This window comes from Pelodiscus sinensis, chromosome 9 (genome assembly GCF_052426305.1).
Source record: "Pelodiscus sinensis isolate ZL-2025 chromosome 9, ASM5242630v1, whole genome shotgun sequence".
In the NCBI taxonomy this organism is placed as follows: Eukaryota; Metazoa; Chordata; order Testudines; family Trionychidae; genus Pelodiscus; species Pelodiscus sinensis.
In genome coordinates, this window is record NC_143060.1 from 36,889,453 (window position 1) to 36,905,536 (window position 16,084).

At 38.9% G+C, this 16,084-nt stretch overlaps 1 protein-coding gene across 4 annotated transcripts in view; it reads left to right on the forward strand.

Annotated features, from left to right (window-relative positions):
* Positions 1-16,084, forward strand: part of CCDC18 (coiled-coil domain containing 18) — a 63,286-nt gene that overhangs the window by 15,948 nt on the left and 31,254 nt on the right. For all 4 annotated transcript variants that reach the window (XM_075936552.2, XM_075936553.2, XM_089780535.1 and 1 more), the window contains 10 exons: positions 1,661-1,764; positions 1,896-2,056; positions 2,901-3,118; positions 4,603-4,713; positions 7,866-7,997; positions 8,821-8,955; positions 9,933-10,010; positions 11,143-11,259; positions 13,743-13,910; positions 15,099-15,241. In XM_075936552.2, the coding sequence (XP_075792667.2) occupies positions 1,661-1,764; positions 1,896-2,056; positions 2,901-3,118; positions 4,603-4,713; positions 7,866-7,997; positions 8,821-8,955; positions 9,933-10,010; positions 11,143-11,259; positions 13,743-13,910; positions 15,099-15,241 (1,367 nt within the window). The remainder of the gene's footprint in view (positions 1-1,660; positions 1,765-1,895; positions 2,057-2,900; positions 3,119-4,602; positions 4,714-7,865; positions 7,998-8,820; positions 8,956-9,932; positions 10,011-11,142; positions 11,260-13,742; positions 13,911-15,098; positions 15,242-16,084) is intronic.

Genomic DNA, 16,084 nt, shown 5'->3' on the forward strand with positions numbered 1-16,084 from the left:
TTCCCTTCCCTTCTGCCCTCTCCTCTGCTCCCCTTCCCCCCCTCCACCCCTCCTTCCCGGTGCTGCTCCACACAGGCCTGAAGTTAGCTCCAGCACATGGAAGCTGTGCGGCCTTGCCCCTCACCGAAGGGGGGCCAGAGCCATGTGGCCTGTCCCCTCCCCACGAGAGGGCACCCTGCTCCCCTTTCCATCCCCCTCTCTGCCAGAGGGAAAGAGCTGGATCATCGGCCTTGGTTTGCCTCCCCCCTGCTCTAGCTGGAGAGCCGGGAAAGTCCAGGGCTGCTACACCTCAACCTGGCCTTCCTCAGCCATGGGGAAGAGCCTGGGCTACCTACCCCTGGAGAGGGGAGTTGGTGAGCATAGCGAGCAGTAGGCACTGCCCCCTAGTATTTGTTTAATTAACCATTTTACTTTATTTGAATCAAGAATGTGTCTGTGCATGGGTGCATATATGAACACTCAAAGAATGTAAAAACTGCAGTACTGGAGCCCATTAATAAATGTTCATCTAGTTTGGTGGCTTGTCCCCTCTGTGGCCTCTGTTGATTGTTCAGAGGCAGACATTCCCAAACACAGTTAAGTAATACAGTGTGATGCTGGGGCTCCTGTCTCTTGATCAGTATAAGGTTTACCAGGTGGTGATGACACTTATATCCCCTGTGAAAGTGTCATCAGGGAGTGTGGAGCAGTGAGACCAAGAGACTTGATGACAAACAGAACTTGTAGGTACTTTTTCTGAATCGCAAACATCATATGGCTTACTAGAATGAAGCTCTTGCTCATCAGATTTGGCCTTGGACTTGTGAACTTTATCAGGCCTGCAAGAAATTTGGTGGATAGAGTGTGGATGGGAAGGCATCACAAAGAAACCTAAGATCAGGTGCTGCCTGGAGTGTAATTTGGTGGGCAGACCCAGGAAGGTGGACTGGGTAGCAGAACCAGAGAGACAGCATTAGAAAGCAGAATCTTTATAGTGGATGCTGATCTACCCATCTGTTTTTTGTTCCATAAATGTACAGGATTATGAAGAAAGTTGAATAACACTGTTTCTTTGTAATTTTTGAATATCCAACATAAGCTGTCTCAGAGATGTTGTAATAATGCTAATTTCAAACTGACTGGCTTTTAATCAGTATTTTTGGGAGAAAATTTAATAGAAAATTCAGATGTCCTTTCAATTGTAGTTGTGAAAAATTGGGAGATTAAATTCACTCATTGAAATAAAACAGAAGGAACATTCTTTTAAATGAAAAGTTCAAAACAAGCTCAACTTTGGAGTCATTACTGATACTCCATAAATGTTATATTTAATGGCTACAATTTTCAATGTGAGTGCCTAAATTTAAATGTAGGTATCTAAGTATACCTCAGTTGCAAGGTGCCCATTTCATACAGTTCCATTTACCGCTTCTAAACATCACTTTTTTATGACTCTGTCTATAGCGGTGGTGTCCAACATGCTAGCCACTAGCCACATATGCTATTTGACCAGATAAATGTGGGTAGTTCAGAACTGGTTGGACACCACAGATCTATAGTTATCTGCTCAGGCCAGTATGTTCAAACCTTTGTGCTTTGCAAAACATTCTGCTTGTACAATATCTGAGTTTATCATATCCAGAATTGATATTTTCATTAGTTATTTTTTCTTAACTTGCAGTTTAAATTGCCTCACTCTAAACGTCAGATGGCCAGTTCCGCTGCAAAGGAAAGTACAGATGCTTCCTGTTGTGAATCAAATAAATCTCTGATTGCAGACCTAAGGTATATTTGAAGTGTCCTGAATTATAGAAAGACTTTAAAATAGTATTTGGGAGGTATTTCTACTGGAAGAGAGAAACACACTTTCAAAGAATACTTCCCCATAACATTTAATATCTTTTTCTTTGTGCTAGAATCAAACTAGCAATGAAAGAAGCAGAAATTCAAAAGCTTCGGGCAAACTTAACTGTCAGTAAAGTAGTTCAACATCTTTCTAGCGATTATGAGGGACAAGAAAGTGGCAGATTACATGGCTTAGAAACAGAACCTGTAAAATTGATTGGAAATGAAACAGGTGAGCGTGGTGAAAAATAGTGCATTTAAAAGTAATAAAATGCCTTCTGACACATGGTTATTTAAAAAATGATTGTAAGAATATAAGTTAACATGGTGGGATGGTAATTTGCTATTTTAATATTTTCTGTAACAAGATAACAGATGCCCTTATAGAGAGCAAGGGTTTATCTACCTTGGTGTTTATCATGTTCTTGAGACTCAGTAGCTTCAGGGGATAGCCGAGTTAGTCTGTTACAGAAAAAAATAGCAAGCAAAAGGTCTGGTAGCACTTTATAGACTAACTCCTGATACTATCTACATGTTTTGTTAATCTATAAAGTGCTACCAGACCTTTTGCTTGCTATTTTTTTTTTGAGACTCAGTTTGCATTTTTAAAAAAATGGTTTTCTTGCAAATGGTCTTTTCCCATGCTTGTCTTGGTCCCAGACACAAAATATGTTAAAATGCAAAACTTATATTTCTCTCATTACTGTTTTGTTGAGGTCTCCAGTTATTCATTCTTTTTTTTTTCCTTTTTCTACTGTCATTAGGGCTCTTCAGCTCTAGAAATGTAGGACTGAAGATTTCTGATTGCCCTCATGCTGCACTATAAACTAACATGAGTTGTACATTCATGACAGCGCATTTTACACTTTTTTTCCCAAAGCTCAAACGTAACCTCCACAACAGGCATTGACTTCTGAGGACAACATTTTCTGAGGCTAGTCTTGAGGGTTGGGGCACATGTTATAGTTTTAATGTGCTGTTGTCAAATTACTCCTTGTTTTCATCAGGCATATCTTTTACTGCTTGATTGTCTGTAATTTTAATTTTTATCTATGACACTTTTTTTTTTTTTAAAGGGAGAAAAGGTCAACAATTGGAACTCATCAGTAAACAGTTTGAAAAGGAGCGTCGTAGGCTCACAAGAGAAGTAGAAGAGTTACTTGTTAAGCTATCAAAAGCAGAAGAGGAAAATTCTTCTTTAAAAACCAGCATGGCCCAGAGAGCCAGTCAGTTTCAAATTATACAGAAAGAACTACTGGAGAAGGCTGCAAAAACTACTAACTTAGAACGAGAAGTAAGTTATTAGGAGGGCTGAGATGTGTGTACCCTTTGATCCCCTTTTTTGAAAACTATTTAGAGAGACTATAAATTAGTAAATATATTGGGGATGCAGGAAAATCTGAAGGTAAAATTCAGATCTTAGTATGTTAATAACACAAGAAATCCCAATTTATAAAGCTACAATGTTAATTGCTGTTACAATGAAAGCTTTGTTATCTGGCATTCTGTTAATCGGAAAATTTTGTTGACCATCATTGCCCCAGCTGCAATACTGCCACACTTCAGGCATGCGCACCTGACTCCCTCCTGTTCAGCCAGCCATTGTGGGGCTTCTGACAGCCAGCACTGCCAGCTCATATCATCAACAGGTGGTTTTTCTTTCCCCTCAGCCTACCTCAAGATACTGAGAGCCAGATCCGCCAGAATGGGGCAGGAGCAGAGAAATAAGCTTTGTTGTTTGGCTCATACAATTAACCGGGAACATCCATTTCCCATGAGTGCTGGATAACAAAGCTTTCACTGTATTTAGTGTGCCCACTTGTGGTAGATGCCTGTGTGTGAAAGAGAAAGAGCGAGACCTCCTAATGAACTCCCAAATGCTGAGTATGTACAGGCAGTCCCCGGGTTACATGGATCCGACTTGCATCGGATCCCTACTTACAAACGGGGTGAGGCAACCCTGCACTAGCTGCTTCCCCCCAGCAGACCAGGGAGACACTAAGCTAGCACCCCCCCCCCCCCCGCCAGCAGACCAGGGAGACGCGGAACGGCTTTTCTCAGCAGACACCTCAGCTTGAGAATAAAGGACTGAGGGAAGTGAGGCGTGGGAGAATAAAACTGAGCTCTGGCGAAATGTTTGCCTAGAGTTTCCCCTACAATATGTACCAGTTCCGACTTACATACAAATTCAACTTAAGAACAAACCTACAGTCCCTATCTTGTACGTAACCTGGGGACTGCCTGTATTTAATGAGAAATACATTGGCATTTTTGCCAGAGACTGGATAATCACAAGAGAAAGTAAGGCAATGAAAGCTATAACTCACCAATACTATTAAACTGCATTAGCATTCAGATTTCTAACACATATATCTATATACACACACACACACACACACACTTTCAGTATAATTTGTTTTATAGTAACCATTGTAATGACCCCAGAATATTATAAATGTTTTAACATTTGACTCTCAGTTGTGGCATTTTAATTATGGTAACTTGCACATATTGAAGATAAATTGCCTTAACATGTCTTTTCTCTGTTACAAATACAAAATAATAATAAATACCAAGTCAGTTTTCAAGAAAGCAGTCACAAATAATTGAACAAAGCTTAATCAGTTGTCCTTCATAATTTTCACCATATTACTCTTATGCTACATATGATCCATTATAGAAACATCACAGTTAGGAAAAAAATACAGATGCATATATGTTACGTTTAGAAATGAAAAATAGAACTCTTTTAATAGTTTATATTCTCTTTATCTTCAGATAAGAGTGAAATCCTCTAAACTTTCAGCACTTGAAAAGCAGTTGGAAGAAAAGACAGTTGCTTATTCTGCTGCTGCTGCAAGATGCGCTGAGCTGGATCAGGAGCTCATAGTAAGAAATTTTCATCTAGAAGTCATAATTTTGTAAAATCACACAATTTTAGGGGTGTTATATATTTTTAGTTATTGTGCTGACATTATACATATACAAACAAGATAGAGTGCAAGATCTCTTAGTAAAGATTACACCATTTTAATAACTCAGATAACCTTACTTTAAACAGGAATGGAATTTTCTATCTTTGAACACCCATAACAATTCTTAAATGGATATAAATAGTTTTCTTTATATTATATATAAAATGAAATCTTGGCCTCATTGAAGTCTATGATGGTACTGCCAATTACTTCAGCTAGCATTTTTACTCATGTTTTTTAAATCCAAGAAGCAGTCACTTTTGTAAATATCTAGAAATATTTTTTAAATTGTCTTTTGACATTTTTTTTGCAGTATAAGAAAATATTTGTCAGTTAGAAATATTCAGTGATTGAAAATTCAAATATTTCCTGAACTGTTACATATGAATAGAAAGTACGGTGAAAAGTATTAAAATATCATTTTAATTTTTACACTTTTAAGATTGCTCTCTTAACTTCCTTCATATTTAATGTCCACTGGAGTAAAATTACTTTAATTTCCTTTCAGACAAAGAATAATGTAGAGCAGGGCTACTCAACACTTGCTCCGTGTGCCGCATGTGGCCCGCGGCCTTTTTGTTTGCGGCCTGTGGGTGGGAGCCAAAAAAAAAAGTAGCCAGTATAATGGTATTCTGTTGATATATGTTTTAGTAGTTAAATTCCTGGACTGTCTTTGCTCATTAAAAGTGCTGTCATATGGGTGGAAATTGGGTAAATATTGCATTTTATTAATATCAGCAGAACTGACTTACATGGGGCCTGCGTGTTATGTAGTCTTGCCTTAATTTTTGTATTCATAGAATAATAGAATCATAGGGCTCGAAGAGACTTCAGGAGGTCATTGAGTCCAGCCCCCTCCCCATAGCAGGACCAATCCCAACTAAATCATCCAAGCCAGGGCTTTGTCAAGCCGAGACTTTAAAACCTGTAGGGATGGAGATTCCACCACCTCTCTTGTAACCCATTCCAGTACTTCACCACCCTCCTAGTAAAACAGTTTTTCCTAATATCCAACCTAGACCGCCCCCACTGTATTCATGCCCATCAGTGTGAAATAAGCTATTTGCATATATTTGCATATATATCTGCATGTATAAGCAACAACACTTAAATTGCGGCCCTCGGCATGTGCTGTGAGTATCATTGGGCCCCTGGGGCTTCCAAAATTGAGTAGCCCTGATATAGAGCAAGGGGGATTTTTTGGCATGGAGCAAAGGGAGAAAAGAATGGGAAGGGATGGAGTTTTCAAATTTAGTGTTCAAATTTAGTTCAATATTATCAATAATTGTCAATTCTCACATAGTTTTACTGTCTGATTTGAGACTTAGTGTAGCTTGTCTTGTGGGGGCCTGGATTCAATTACTACTTCACCACAAACCTCCTGTGAGCTTAGGTATGTGCCACAGTTCCCCACCTGAAACATGGAGATAATAGCATCCTACCTTACAGGCATGTTGTGAAGATAAATAAAAGATTGGAAGATACTCCAGTGTTTTTAGCAATGTGAGTAAAACATGGGTAGGGTACATATCTGGAAGTAAGTAGCTGGGGATTATATTTTTTATTGATGACGATTTAAATGATAAACAAAAGAATTATAAATGTTTCAGTTCAACTCACACAAATACGATAGTGCAATCTCTGAAAGAGATAGAGATACACTATAGTATTTGTATGAGTTTAATTGAAAAATGTAGATTGTTTTGTTACATAGCTGCACCAAAAAACAAAACACTGTAAAAATGTAGAGCCTGCAAGTCCACTCAGTCCTACTTTTTGTTCAGCCAATCTTAAAACAAACAAATTTATTTGCATTTATGGGTGATACTGCTGCCTGCTTGTTATTCACAGTGTCACCTAAAAGTGAAAATAGGCATTCTCATGGCACTTTTGTAGCCATTGTTGCAAGATATTTATGTTCCAGCTATGCTAAACTTTCATGTGCCTCTTCATCTTTGGCTGCCAGTCTAAAGGACATGCTTTTATGCTGATAATGCTCTTTAAAAATGCATTAATTAAATTTGTGACTGAACTCCTTTGGAGAGAATTGTATTCTCTATTCTGGTTTACCTGCATTTTGCCATATATTTTATGTTCTAACAATCTTGGATGATGATCCAGCACACACATTCTTTTTAGGAACACTTTCACAGGAGATATGCCAAAAGGCAAAGAAGGTATCAATGTGAGATTTCTAAAAATAGCTATAGCACTCAAACCAAGGTTTAGGCATCTGAAGTGCCATCCAGAATCTGAGAGGGACAAGGTGTGGAGCATGCTTTCAGATGTCTGAAAAGAACAACACTCTGAAGTGGAAACCATAAAACCTGAACCATCAAAAAAGAAAATTAACCTGCTCAGATGATGAAAATGAACATTCTTCAGTACGCTCTGCTCTGATTGTTATTGAACACAACCTGTTTTCAGCATTGATACATTACTTCTGGAATTGTGATTAAAGCATGAAAGGACTTAAAATTGTCTGTGCATCTGACATGTAGATATCTTGCAACACCTTGTGAACCCCTGTTCTCACTTTCAAGTGACACTGTAAACAACAAGCAAGCAAGCAGCATTGTCGCCTGAAAATTATAACCCACTTATTTGTATGACCTAAAGTTTTACATTGTTTTATTTTTCAATGCAGGGTTTTTTTTTTTACATAATTCTACATTTTTGTAAGTTCAACCTTCATGATCGAGATTGCATGGCAGTACTTGGATTAGGTGAATTGAAAGTATTATTTTTATAGTGCAAATATGTGTAATAAAAAATAAATATAAAGTGAAACTGTACACTTTGTATTATGTGTTGTAATTGAAATCAATATATTTGAAAATGTAGAAAACATCCAAAAATATTTAAATATATGTTATATTATTGTTTAACAGCACGATTAATCACAATCTGTTTTAATCACTTGACTGCCCAAAATTCCAATGTTATCTATTGTTCTTAGGAGTCTGAGGCTTTTATATTTCCTTATTGCTTATACAAAAATAACTCCTTACTTAGTATCAAAATATATTACGATGAAGGATTTAAAAAACTGTTTCATATTTCTAGGAAAAGAATGGCCAGATTCACAAGTTGGAAGCCAATATCAATGAAGAACATGAGCAACTATCTATAGCCTTTGAAAAAGCAAAGTTAATTCATCTTGAACAGCACAAAGAGATGGAGAAACAGATTGAAATAGTAAGAGATTATGCACTAACGTGTATCACATATATCTGTTTTCTATGTAAATTTAATTTTCATATGTTCATTCCTCAGTAATTCTAGAGTTTAAAATGGCATTCACAGCAGCTCCATACACTCTCTTTCTTTAGCATTTAGCAATATAAAGGTAGTCCGCCTGAGATCTGAGTCTCTTCTCTGTCACATAGAAGTGGAAGCCAGACACCTTTGTACACCATCACTTCACTTCCCTGAACACTATAAAGACCTCAGGGTCTGCAGTGTGGGTTGTGAAAGTGGAGACTGACTTGTCATCTCCCCTCTGGCCAGGAGGAGAATTCCCAGCAAAAATACAACTCCAGACAGTATTTTCTTTTGACTCCCAGCAGCATCGGTCATGGGAGTTAGTGTGATCTTTGACAATATTCCTTCAATAGTTTTAGAAACATTTAATAATTTTCACATGACCTTTTTTGAAACAGAAACCCTTACTGCTTGCAGTCATAGAATATTTCATCTCATATTTTGCAAAAGTAGTATTGTATGTCTTGTTGTCCTGACCAATTTAAGCATGCATAGGCAGAATATAGTTATTATGTGCTCCTCTTGCTTTAAGCAGGAGTAATGTAATGTAATTTTTATACCCATTTCTAGGTTGCACAGTGTTGTTGATGTCATCAGTATGATACTTTTGTGTTCACTTTAGGGGTGACTGCATTTTGGTGGTGAATAAACCAAATGGAACCATATGTGTAGTTGGTTTGTAAATATCAAAATAGCGTTGTATAAGAAACTACATAAAACAAAACAATAAATAATGGGTTTTGTTGTGTGTGTCTAGCTTCAGACTCAGCTGGACATGAAACACCAGCAAATTAATGAATTAGAGAAGACAATGTCTGTTTTACAAGAAGATATTATATGTAAACAGCGTCACCTTGAATCACTGGATCGGCTGCTGATAGAAAGCAGAGAGGTAACATTGACTATTAAATCTATCAAAAAGCAAACCAAATGTTGGTTGACTAATTTTTAGAGATGACAGGCCAGGTTCTTTCTTACTCTCTTTAATTTTGTTGGGTACAGGAAAGGGGGTAGACACAGATTGGGGGTGAGGTTGAGCCACCTTTGCTTATTCTCTATTTTTGCCTTCATATACCTGCTGCAAGGTAGACTGGTCCCAGAGCTGCTCTAAATTGCCCTGACTTCAGTGGCTTGTTATTCCGGCAGAGAATAGCACACTGGCCACATCCTGGCTCCCACTTAAGTATGCCTCCCATGCAAGGGAGAAGGAAGGAAGCTAGCATAGAGCCGTAGATCTACTTTGTCAGGTGGAGAAGTGTCCTATATTTAAGGCCTTATGTAACTTGTGATATAGATTCCACAATTTTAGTCTTCCACTTCTCTTTTGATAGTGGGAGCTCCAGCCACCCAAGGCTGAGAGCAGGAGCCCTCGCTGCCCGCCCATGGTGGCTACTTGTCAGCCAAGATCCTTGCACTCCACACTGGGTGGCCAAAAGGAGTACCTGCTCTCAGCCAATAGTGGAAAATGACAGAAAAGTAATAACGGACTTTATTACTGCAAATAATAAAGTCCATTATTACTTTTCCACAATTTTCCATGGGTTGGCCACAACTCAGGTGGAATGTTTTGATAATTATCCTGCAATTTAAGTAGAGCCTTACTTATAATGAGAATACGCTGCAGGTGCAGCCTACATTCTATTAATAGCCTCTTTCTGCCACTGGGGAAGTGTAAAAGAACCACAGTATAACAGAATCAGGGCCAAATTCACTTAGAAAGAAAATGCATTCTAATACAATAGAAAGGCAGACCTTTTTGTCACTAACCACAATTTTTTTATTTTCTAGTATGTTGGTTTCCAGTAGTAAAACTTTTATGTATGCATGTATAGTCATATTTTGTCTCCCTTGGTAACTCTATACAAACAGGAAATGGAAAAGCAAACTATCAGGAAAGAAGAAGCTTTGAAAATAATGCAAAGTCAATTAACGGAAGAAACAATCAAAGTATGTTTTTTTCTTTTTTGAATTACAGTATTTATGTAGCTTTTTTCCATTCCTTTTGGATGAGACATATCTAGGTTACTTATAGGGCCCATGTAAATATTCCAAAAGCTGTCATTGTCTTTTAGTTCTCTCTCATCCTTCATTTAAGAGAGAGAAATTATAGTGAAACGTACTTTAAAAATAATTTGCCTGGCTAAGATGCTCTGATAGTATAAGTAGAGCAGTATAGGAATCACTATAATTGGAGATAGTTTGGGTTAGTCTCTAAAGACAACATTGACTACGAGTGTGGGTGCAGGAGAGGATTCTGGCCTGCGAGAGGGATGTAGGAGGGAATGAAGGATCTGGGAGAGAGTTGTGACATGGAGGAGGTGGAGAGAGGGGATACAGAGGATTTGGGTGGTGACCTGGGGCAGAAGTGGTCTGGGGCAGGAAGTTGGAGGGAGAGTGGAGGTGGGGTGCCAGAGGCAGGTTCTGGCTGGGATGCGCTTCCTTAGGTAGCTTCCAGCAAGCATCCCTGCAGGAACCTGAGAAAGATTCCATGACTGTCTTCTGGGCTGATTGCTCCATGTGGTCTGCTCCAGCTTGGGGAGTAGGGAGTGAGTGAAGAGGAGGCGTAACACGCTGCCTCTGCTGCCAGCAAAATTTCAGCTCCTATTGGCCAGAAACTGGCCAATAGGAGCTGAGGAATTTTGCTAAGGGGCGGGGTCAGCACGCAAAGCCTCCCCATCCCTCCCCAGCTTCCCAAGCAATTAGCAGCCAGCTCTTTTTAAAGTGGCATGAGCTGCTGTGTAGTAAGGGTGCTGCGAGGTGGCCACGGGCCGGATCCAGCCTGCTAGCCACTTCTTGCCCACCCTTGGTTTAGGTGCTATGAGAAGTGGCTTGATGATTCAGTAGGTGGCTTGCTTCTGTACTGGCTTTTTGTAATAAGTTTTATATTAATATTTTTCATTTTGTACATGTTGTGTTAAAACTTCAGAGAAATATTTGATTGTTATAATCCATCTTTGGAGTTATGAGACACAAAATGGCAGAATTAATAAACAGGTTTTAATTAATTATGTTAGACTTCTTGACCAATTCTGAACAACTAGTCATTACTTATTTTAAATGGTCTCTTACATCTATCTAGGTCAGACAATTAGAGTCAGCACTGGACATTTGTAAGGAAGAACTTAGATTGTATTTAAGTCAATTAGAAGAAAATAAAGAGTCATTTGAAAAGCAGCTAAAGAAGAAGTCTGAAGAGGTAATTTGTTTTATCAACTTGTTTTTTCTCCATTACAGAGAAAACTGGTGTTATCCATTATAAAGTATTAGAATTTGTGTCTAGAAGAAAGACAAAATTTTAGCAATAGGGATTGTAAAAAAGGAGGCAATTTTTTGTGACCGAGGGAGAAGCAATAAGACTTTATGAGAGTGGATGTGGTAGGTGAAAAGTAGTAGTATCTGAGATAAGGGAGTTGTTAATAGAGCCACAAAAATAGGAGCAGGAGGAAGAATACGTTCAGTTATGGAATGACCTGAGCTTGAGATGGCTATGGGAGTTGTAGGAATTGTGGCAAATCAAAGGCATCAGGCTGCAGTAGTTTGATGGAGAGCAGATATATGGGCAGATGGGTGACCAGGTTTCTGTTCCCTGAATAGGCTGCCAGCAATTAAGTCAGGCAGGCACCTGGGACTCATTAAGAGCAGGCCTGCAGCAGCAGGCTAGGGGGAAACCTACAGCTAGTTAGGGCCTGCTGGTCCATTATAAAAGGTTTCCCTTCAAGGAGGGAGGGACAGACAGAGACTGTGAGTGTCAAGTAGAAGAGATTTCTTCCAAGACACCAGGGAGAAGGTATTGCTGGAGTGGTTGGGGAAGTAGCTTAGGGAAAGGCTGCTATATGGTGGGGATAAGGGCAAGAGGCCCCCACTAGTAACCGCTACCTATGGTCCCTGGGCTGGAACCCGGAGTAAGTGGGTGGGACTGGGTTTCCCCCAATTCTCCTCACGCCCAGTGGGCCGCCACCAGGGAAAAGGGGAATTTTGGATCGCAGAAAGGTTTTTGCCTCCAAGCTAGGGCTCATTAAGCGGGGAACCCTTGCCACTAAAAGAACTGAGGGGCAGATGGAGGGTCACCGCGAGCCTCTGAGGTATCTTAAAATCTGCCAGGAAGCGCGGGACCCAGAAGGCTCTTCCAGACCTCTGCCACAGAATGTTGAGCTAATCAGAAAGAAGTTAGTGAGGTGATTGGAATGTTAAATTGCAATTAATCAGCTAATCGAGCAGTGTGTGGAAATTTGGAATTTCCATCAACTACTTGATTAGTCGATAAAGGGGGGGGGCACTTGCTGCTCCCACTGTGACTCTGAAGTTTAAATGTAGTAGGAGCCAGGCACGCAGCAGCCCGGCTCCTACAACATTTAAACTGCAGAGCCACAGTGGGGTTAGCTCCCAGTGGCTGCCTTTTATATGTAGTAAGAGCCGCTGAGCTCTTTAGGACTGCTTTAGTCGCCACTCGCGCTGGGTCCTGCGGTGCACCTCTGCCTGTTAAATGTAGTAAGAACCAGGTGGCTCTTATTACATTTAAAAAGTAGAGGCACAGCAGCACTGCGCCTCTGCCTCTCCATACCCCACACACACCACGGAGACAATGTTAGGGGGAACCAGCTTTTAAGCTGGCTCCCCCCAGCACTGGTTCCTGCTTCCCCACTCCTCTAGCTCTCTTGGATATACAGGCAGCAGGGCAGGGATACGAGTTGTAGACTCAACTTCCTGGTAAGCCTAGGCTTATCGCAAGGCTACTCAACCTTGGAAGCCCTTGGAGCCACAATGATACTCACAGCACATGCCGAGGGTCGCAACTTAAGTGTGGTTGCATATACATGCATATAGCTTCTTTCACACTGACGGGCATGAATACAAAGATTAAGGCAAGACTACACAACACACAAGCCCCATTTAAGTCAGTTCTGCTGATACTAATAAAATGAAATATTTACCCAATTTCCACACATGACAGCACTTTAAATGAGCAGTGACAGTTCAGGAATTTAACTACTAAAATATATCAAGAGAAGACCATTACATTGACTCTTTTTTTGTTTTAGCTGCCACCTGCGGGCCACGTGTTGAGCCCCACAAAACCCAAACTTCAATGTGGGCCACAAACAAATGGGCCGTGGGCCGCATGTTGAGTAGCCCTAGCTTACTGGGTAGTCGACAGTTCAATTACTCTTTTACATCCCTATGAGGTGACTTGATTATAGTATAGAAATACCTTCATGGGGAAATAACAGATACTAAATGGCTCTATAATTTTATGGTGAAAAGCATAACAAGAACCACTTTGTTTACCTGTGCCTCTACAGGTACGGGAAATCACAGTCCAGTTGGCTGTGGATTATTGCTCCCAGCCAGTAAGAGTTGCAGGAAGTGGTACGGTCCGGGACACAGCTCCCATTGGCAAGGAAGGGCAATCTATGGCCAACAGGAGCTATAATCACCATCGGAGCTTTCTTGCGCAAAAGCGCATCTATACTGGGCACGGATGCTTTTGCGCAAAAGCATCCGTGCCAATCTAGACTCTCTTTTGCGTAAATACTTTTAACAGAAAAACTTTTCTGTTAAAAGTATTTCTGCAAAATCATGCCAGTCTAGATGCAGCCCAATAGAATGACCATTTAAATGGGAGCAAGAGAAGCCATAAATATTTCTGTTTTATTGTAAAGAAACCTAATGTATTTTCAGGTGCACCGGTTACAAAAAGAAATAAAATTAAGAAATCATAATCTTCAGGACACCACTGACCAAAATGCCCTTCTACAGCAAACTTTGCAGCAGCAGCAGCAAATGTTACAGCAGGAGACAATTAGAAATGGAGATCTGGAAGACTGCCAAATTAAGCTTGAAAAGCAGGTAAGTACAATCATAGTGAGAAGAATTTAATAGTATAAGTAAGCGTAAATATTTAAATGTATTTCTCTGGGATTGCAATTTCTATTTGACAGCTTACTTTGTTTATAATCTTTTAGTGTGTGTCTAGACTACAGGGTTTTTTCAAAAAAAGTGGCCTTTTTTCGAAAAAACTTCCCCTGCATCTAGACTGCTGCTATGTTCTTTCGAAAGTAAATTGAAAACCTCATTTTATGAGGAAGAACTCCTCTTTGAAAAAAGGCGCTATGTAATGCAAACTATGCTTTTTTTTTAAAAGTACTGGTTGTAGTCTAGATGCTCTTTTCGAAAGAGGCTTGCAGTCTAGACATAGCCTTAATGATCAGACATAGTTAACATTATTATATGTCAAAGTCAGACAGGACTCACAGATTTGTCAGACCGCTCTGTTTATTAGCAAAGCTGCTCTGGTAAATTAACCCAGAAAATGTGAGTGCCATACAACGTTCAAACCCCTTGATTTATACAGTCAAAAGAAAGACAAAATTAACAGGATTAAAAGAGGGGCAAAACTTCACATAATTAGTGTGAGGCTAGTCAAGTATCTTTATTTCCACATCAAGTCCATATCTCTGGTTATCTCAATTGCTTTCTCCCTAACACCTAATGTTCCTTTTCCTATGAACTCTGGCTAGCACTCTGGAATCTGCATACCTACAAACAACATTAACATACTTTTCTTCTTCCTGTTCAGACACAAACAGTATTCCTTCAACTTATTCAATTATTACAGCACAATTCATCTTTCTCTTACAGTATAATTCTTTCTACTTTCACATATAGTAGCCTAAGTTACCAGAGGTTCTGAGTGTCTGAAACACCACTTAATTTTTTTCACATGGAGAAAGTAGTGGGTGCTCAGTACTTTGAAAATCAGGCCAGAGATGTTTAATTAAAAAGAAATACATCATATTATGGAATTTTGAGTCTGGCTAGTTTTGTAGCACTTATTAAACTGACAAATAATTTATTCTCTAAAAGTACCTTTGCAGATTTCTATTGTTTGATTTTTATGTGGAATTTTAGGATCTAACCAAAAAAATACTTTTAAATTTTTCATGTGAGATTTTTCAAGAGGGAGATTTAAATTCTTTTATATATATTTTAACACTTTAAATATCAAATACCTTTATTAAATACATCTTGAAATAGGTATCGAAACTGGAGCAAGAGCTTCAAAAACAAAAAGAAAATTCCGAAGAAGAGTTGAGAGAGGCAGAAGGGAAGTTTTATATAGTCTCTCAAGAAGCAGATTTAAAAAGAAAGAAGGTGGCTGAACTTACTAGCACAATTGGGTATGTTTAGAACATTTTTTTTCATTTTGGTGTATTCTGACAATCTGTATTGTAAAACTACCAAAATATTTTATTATGATGTATGATACGTTTTTTTGAAAAGAGTATGTTTTACAGGTACATGTAGATTTAAAATAGACTTTGGTCTTGATTCAGCAAGATTGTGTATGTGCCTACCTGTAAATATGTTAATAATTCCATTAGGGATGTGATAGTGTATCCATGTAAATATTCAGTGGTTACAAATTTTTGACATCTCTAAATTCCATGTGTCTTGCTGAATTGAGAGCTTTATTTCCAGCTAAAGAACATTTCTCTTTTATATTATTTACAGATATACAGACTGTGTCCTGCTATGTGTCTCTATTCAAGAAACATCCTTATTCAAGAAGAGCACATAAATACACTAGGTTCAGTTTCATGCTTAAAGTTAAACATATTCCTAAATGCTTTCATGAAATGGGAACTTGAGTTGGTTAAAAAAATAATAAATGTTGATGGTTTTGCTCTTGACCACTCTCCATGACAAAAATACTTTTGTCAACATCAGAGACACAGAAAAGCATTATAAATAATTGAAGGATTTTTTTAAATCAATTTTTTTAGGATTTACCATTTAAAAGGTGCCTTATCAGAAAAAAATATATTTTTAGAAACAAATAATAAGTGTTCCTTTAAAATGTGTTTTTTTTTCTGAATTATGTCTGTGAAAAGGCACCAGTAGGTTTCCCCACTTACTGTTTTTCATATATTCTGTATCAATATGCTCAATTTGCAAATACGGGTTGGACCTCCCTGGTCTTGCACCCTCAGGACTGGTCAGTGAGAATTCGCTAGACCAGT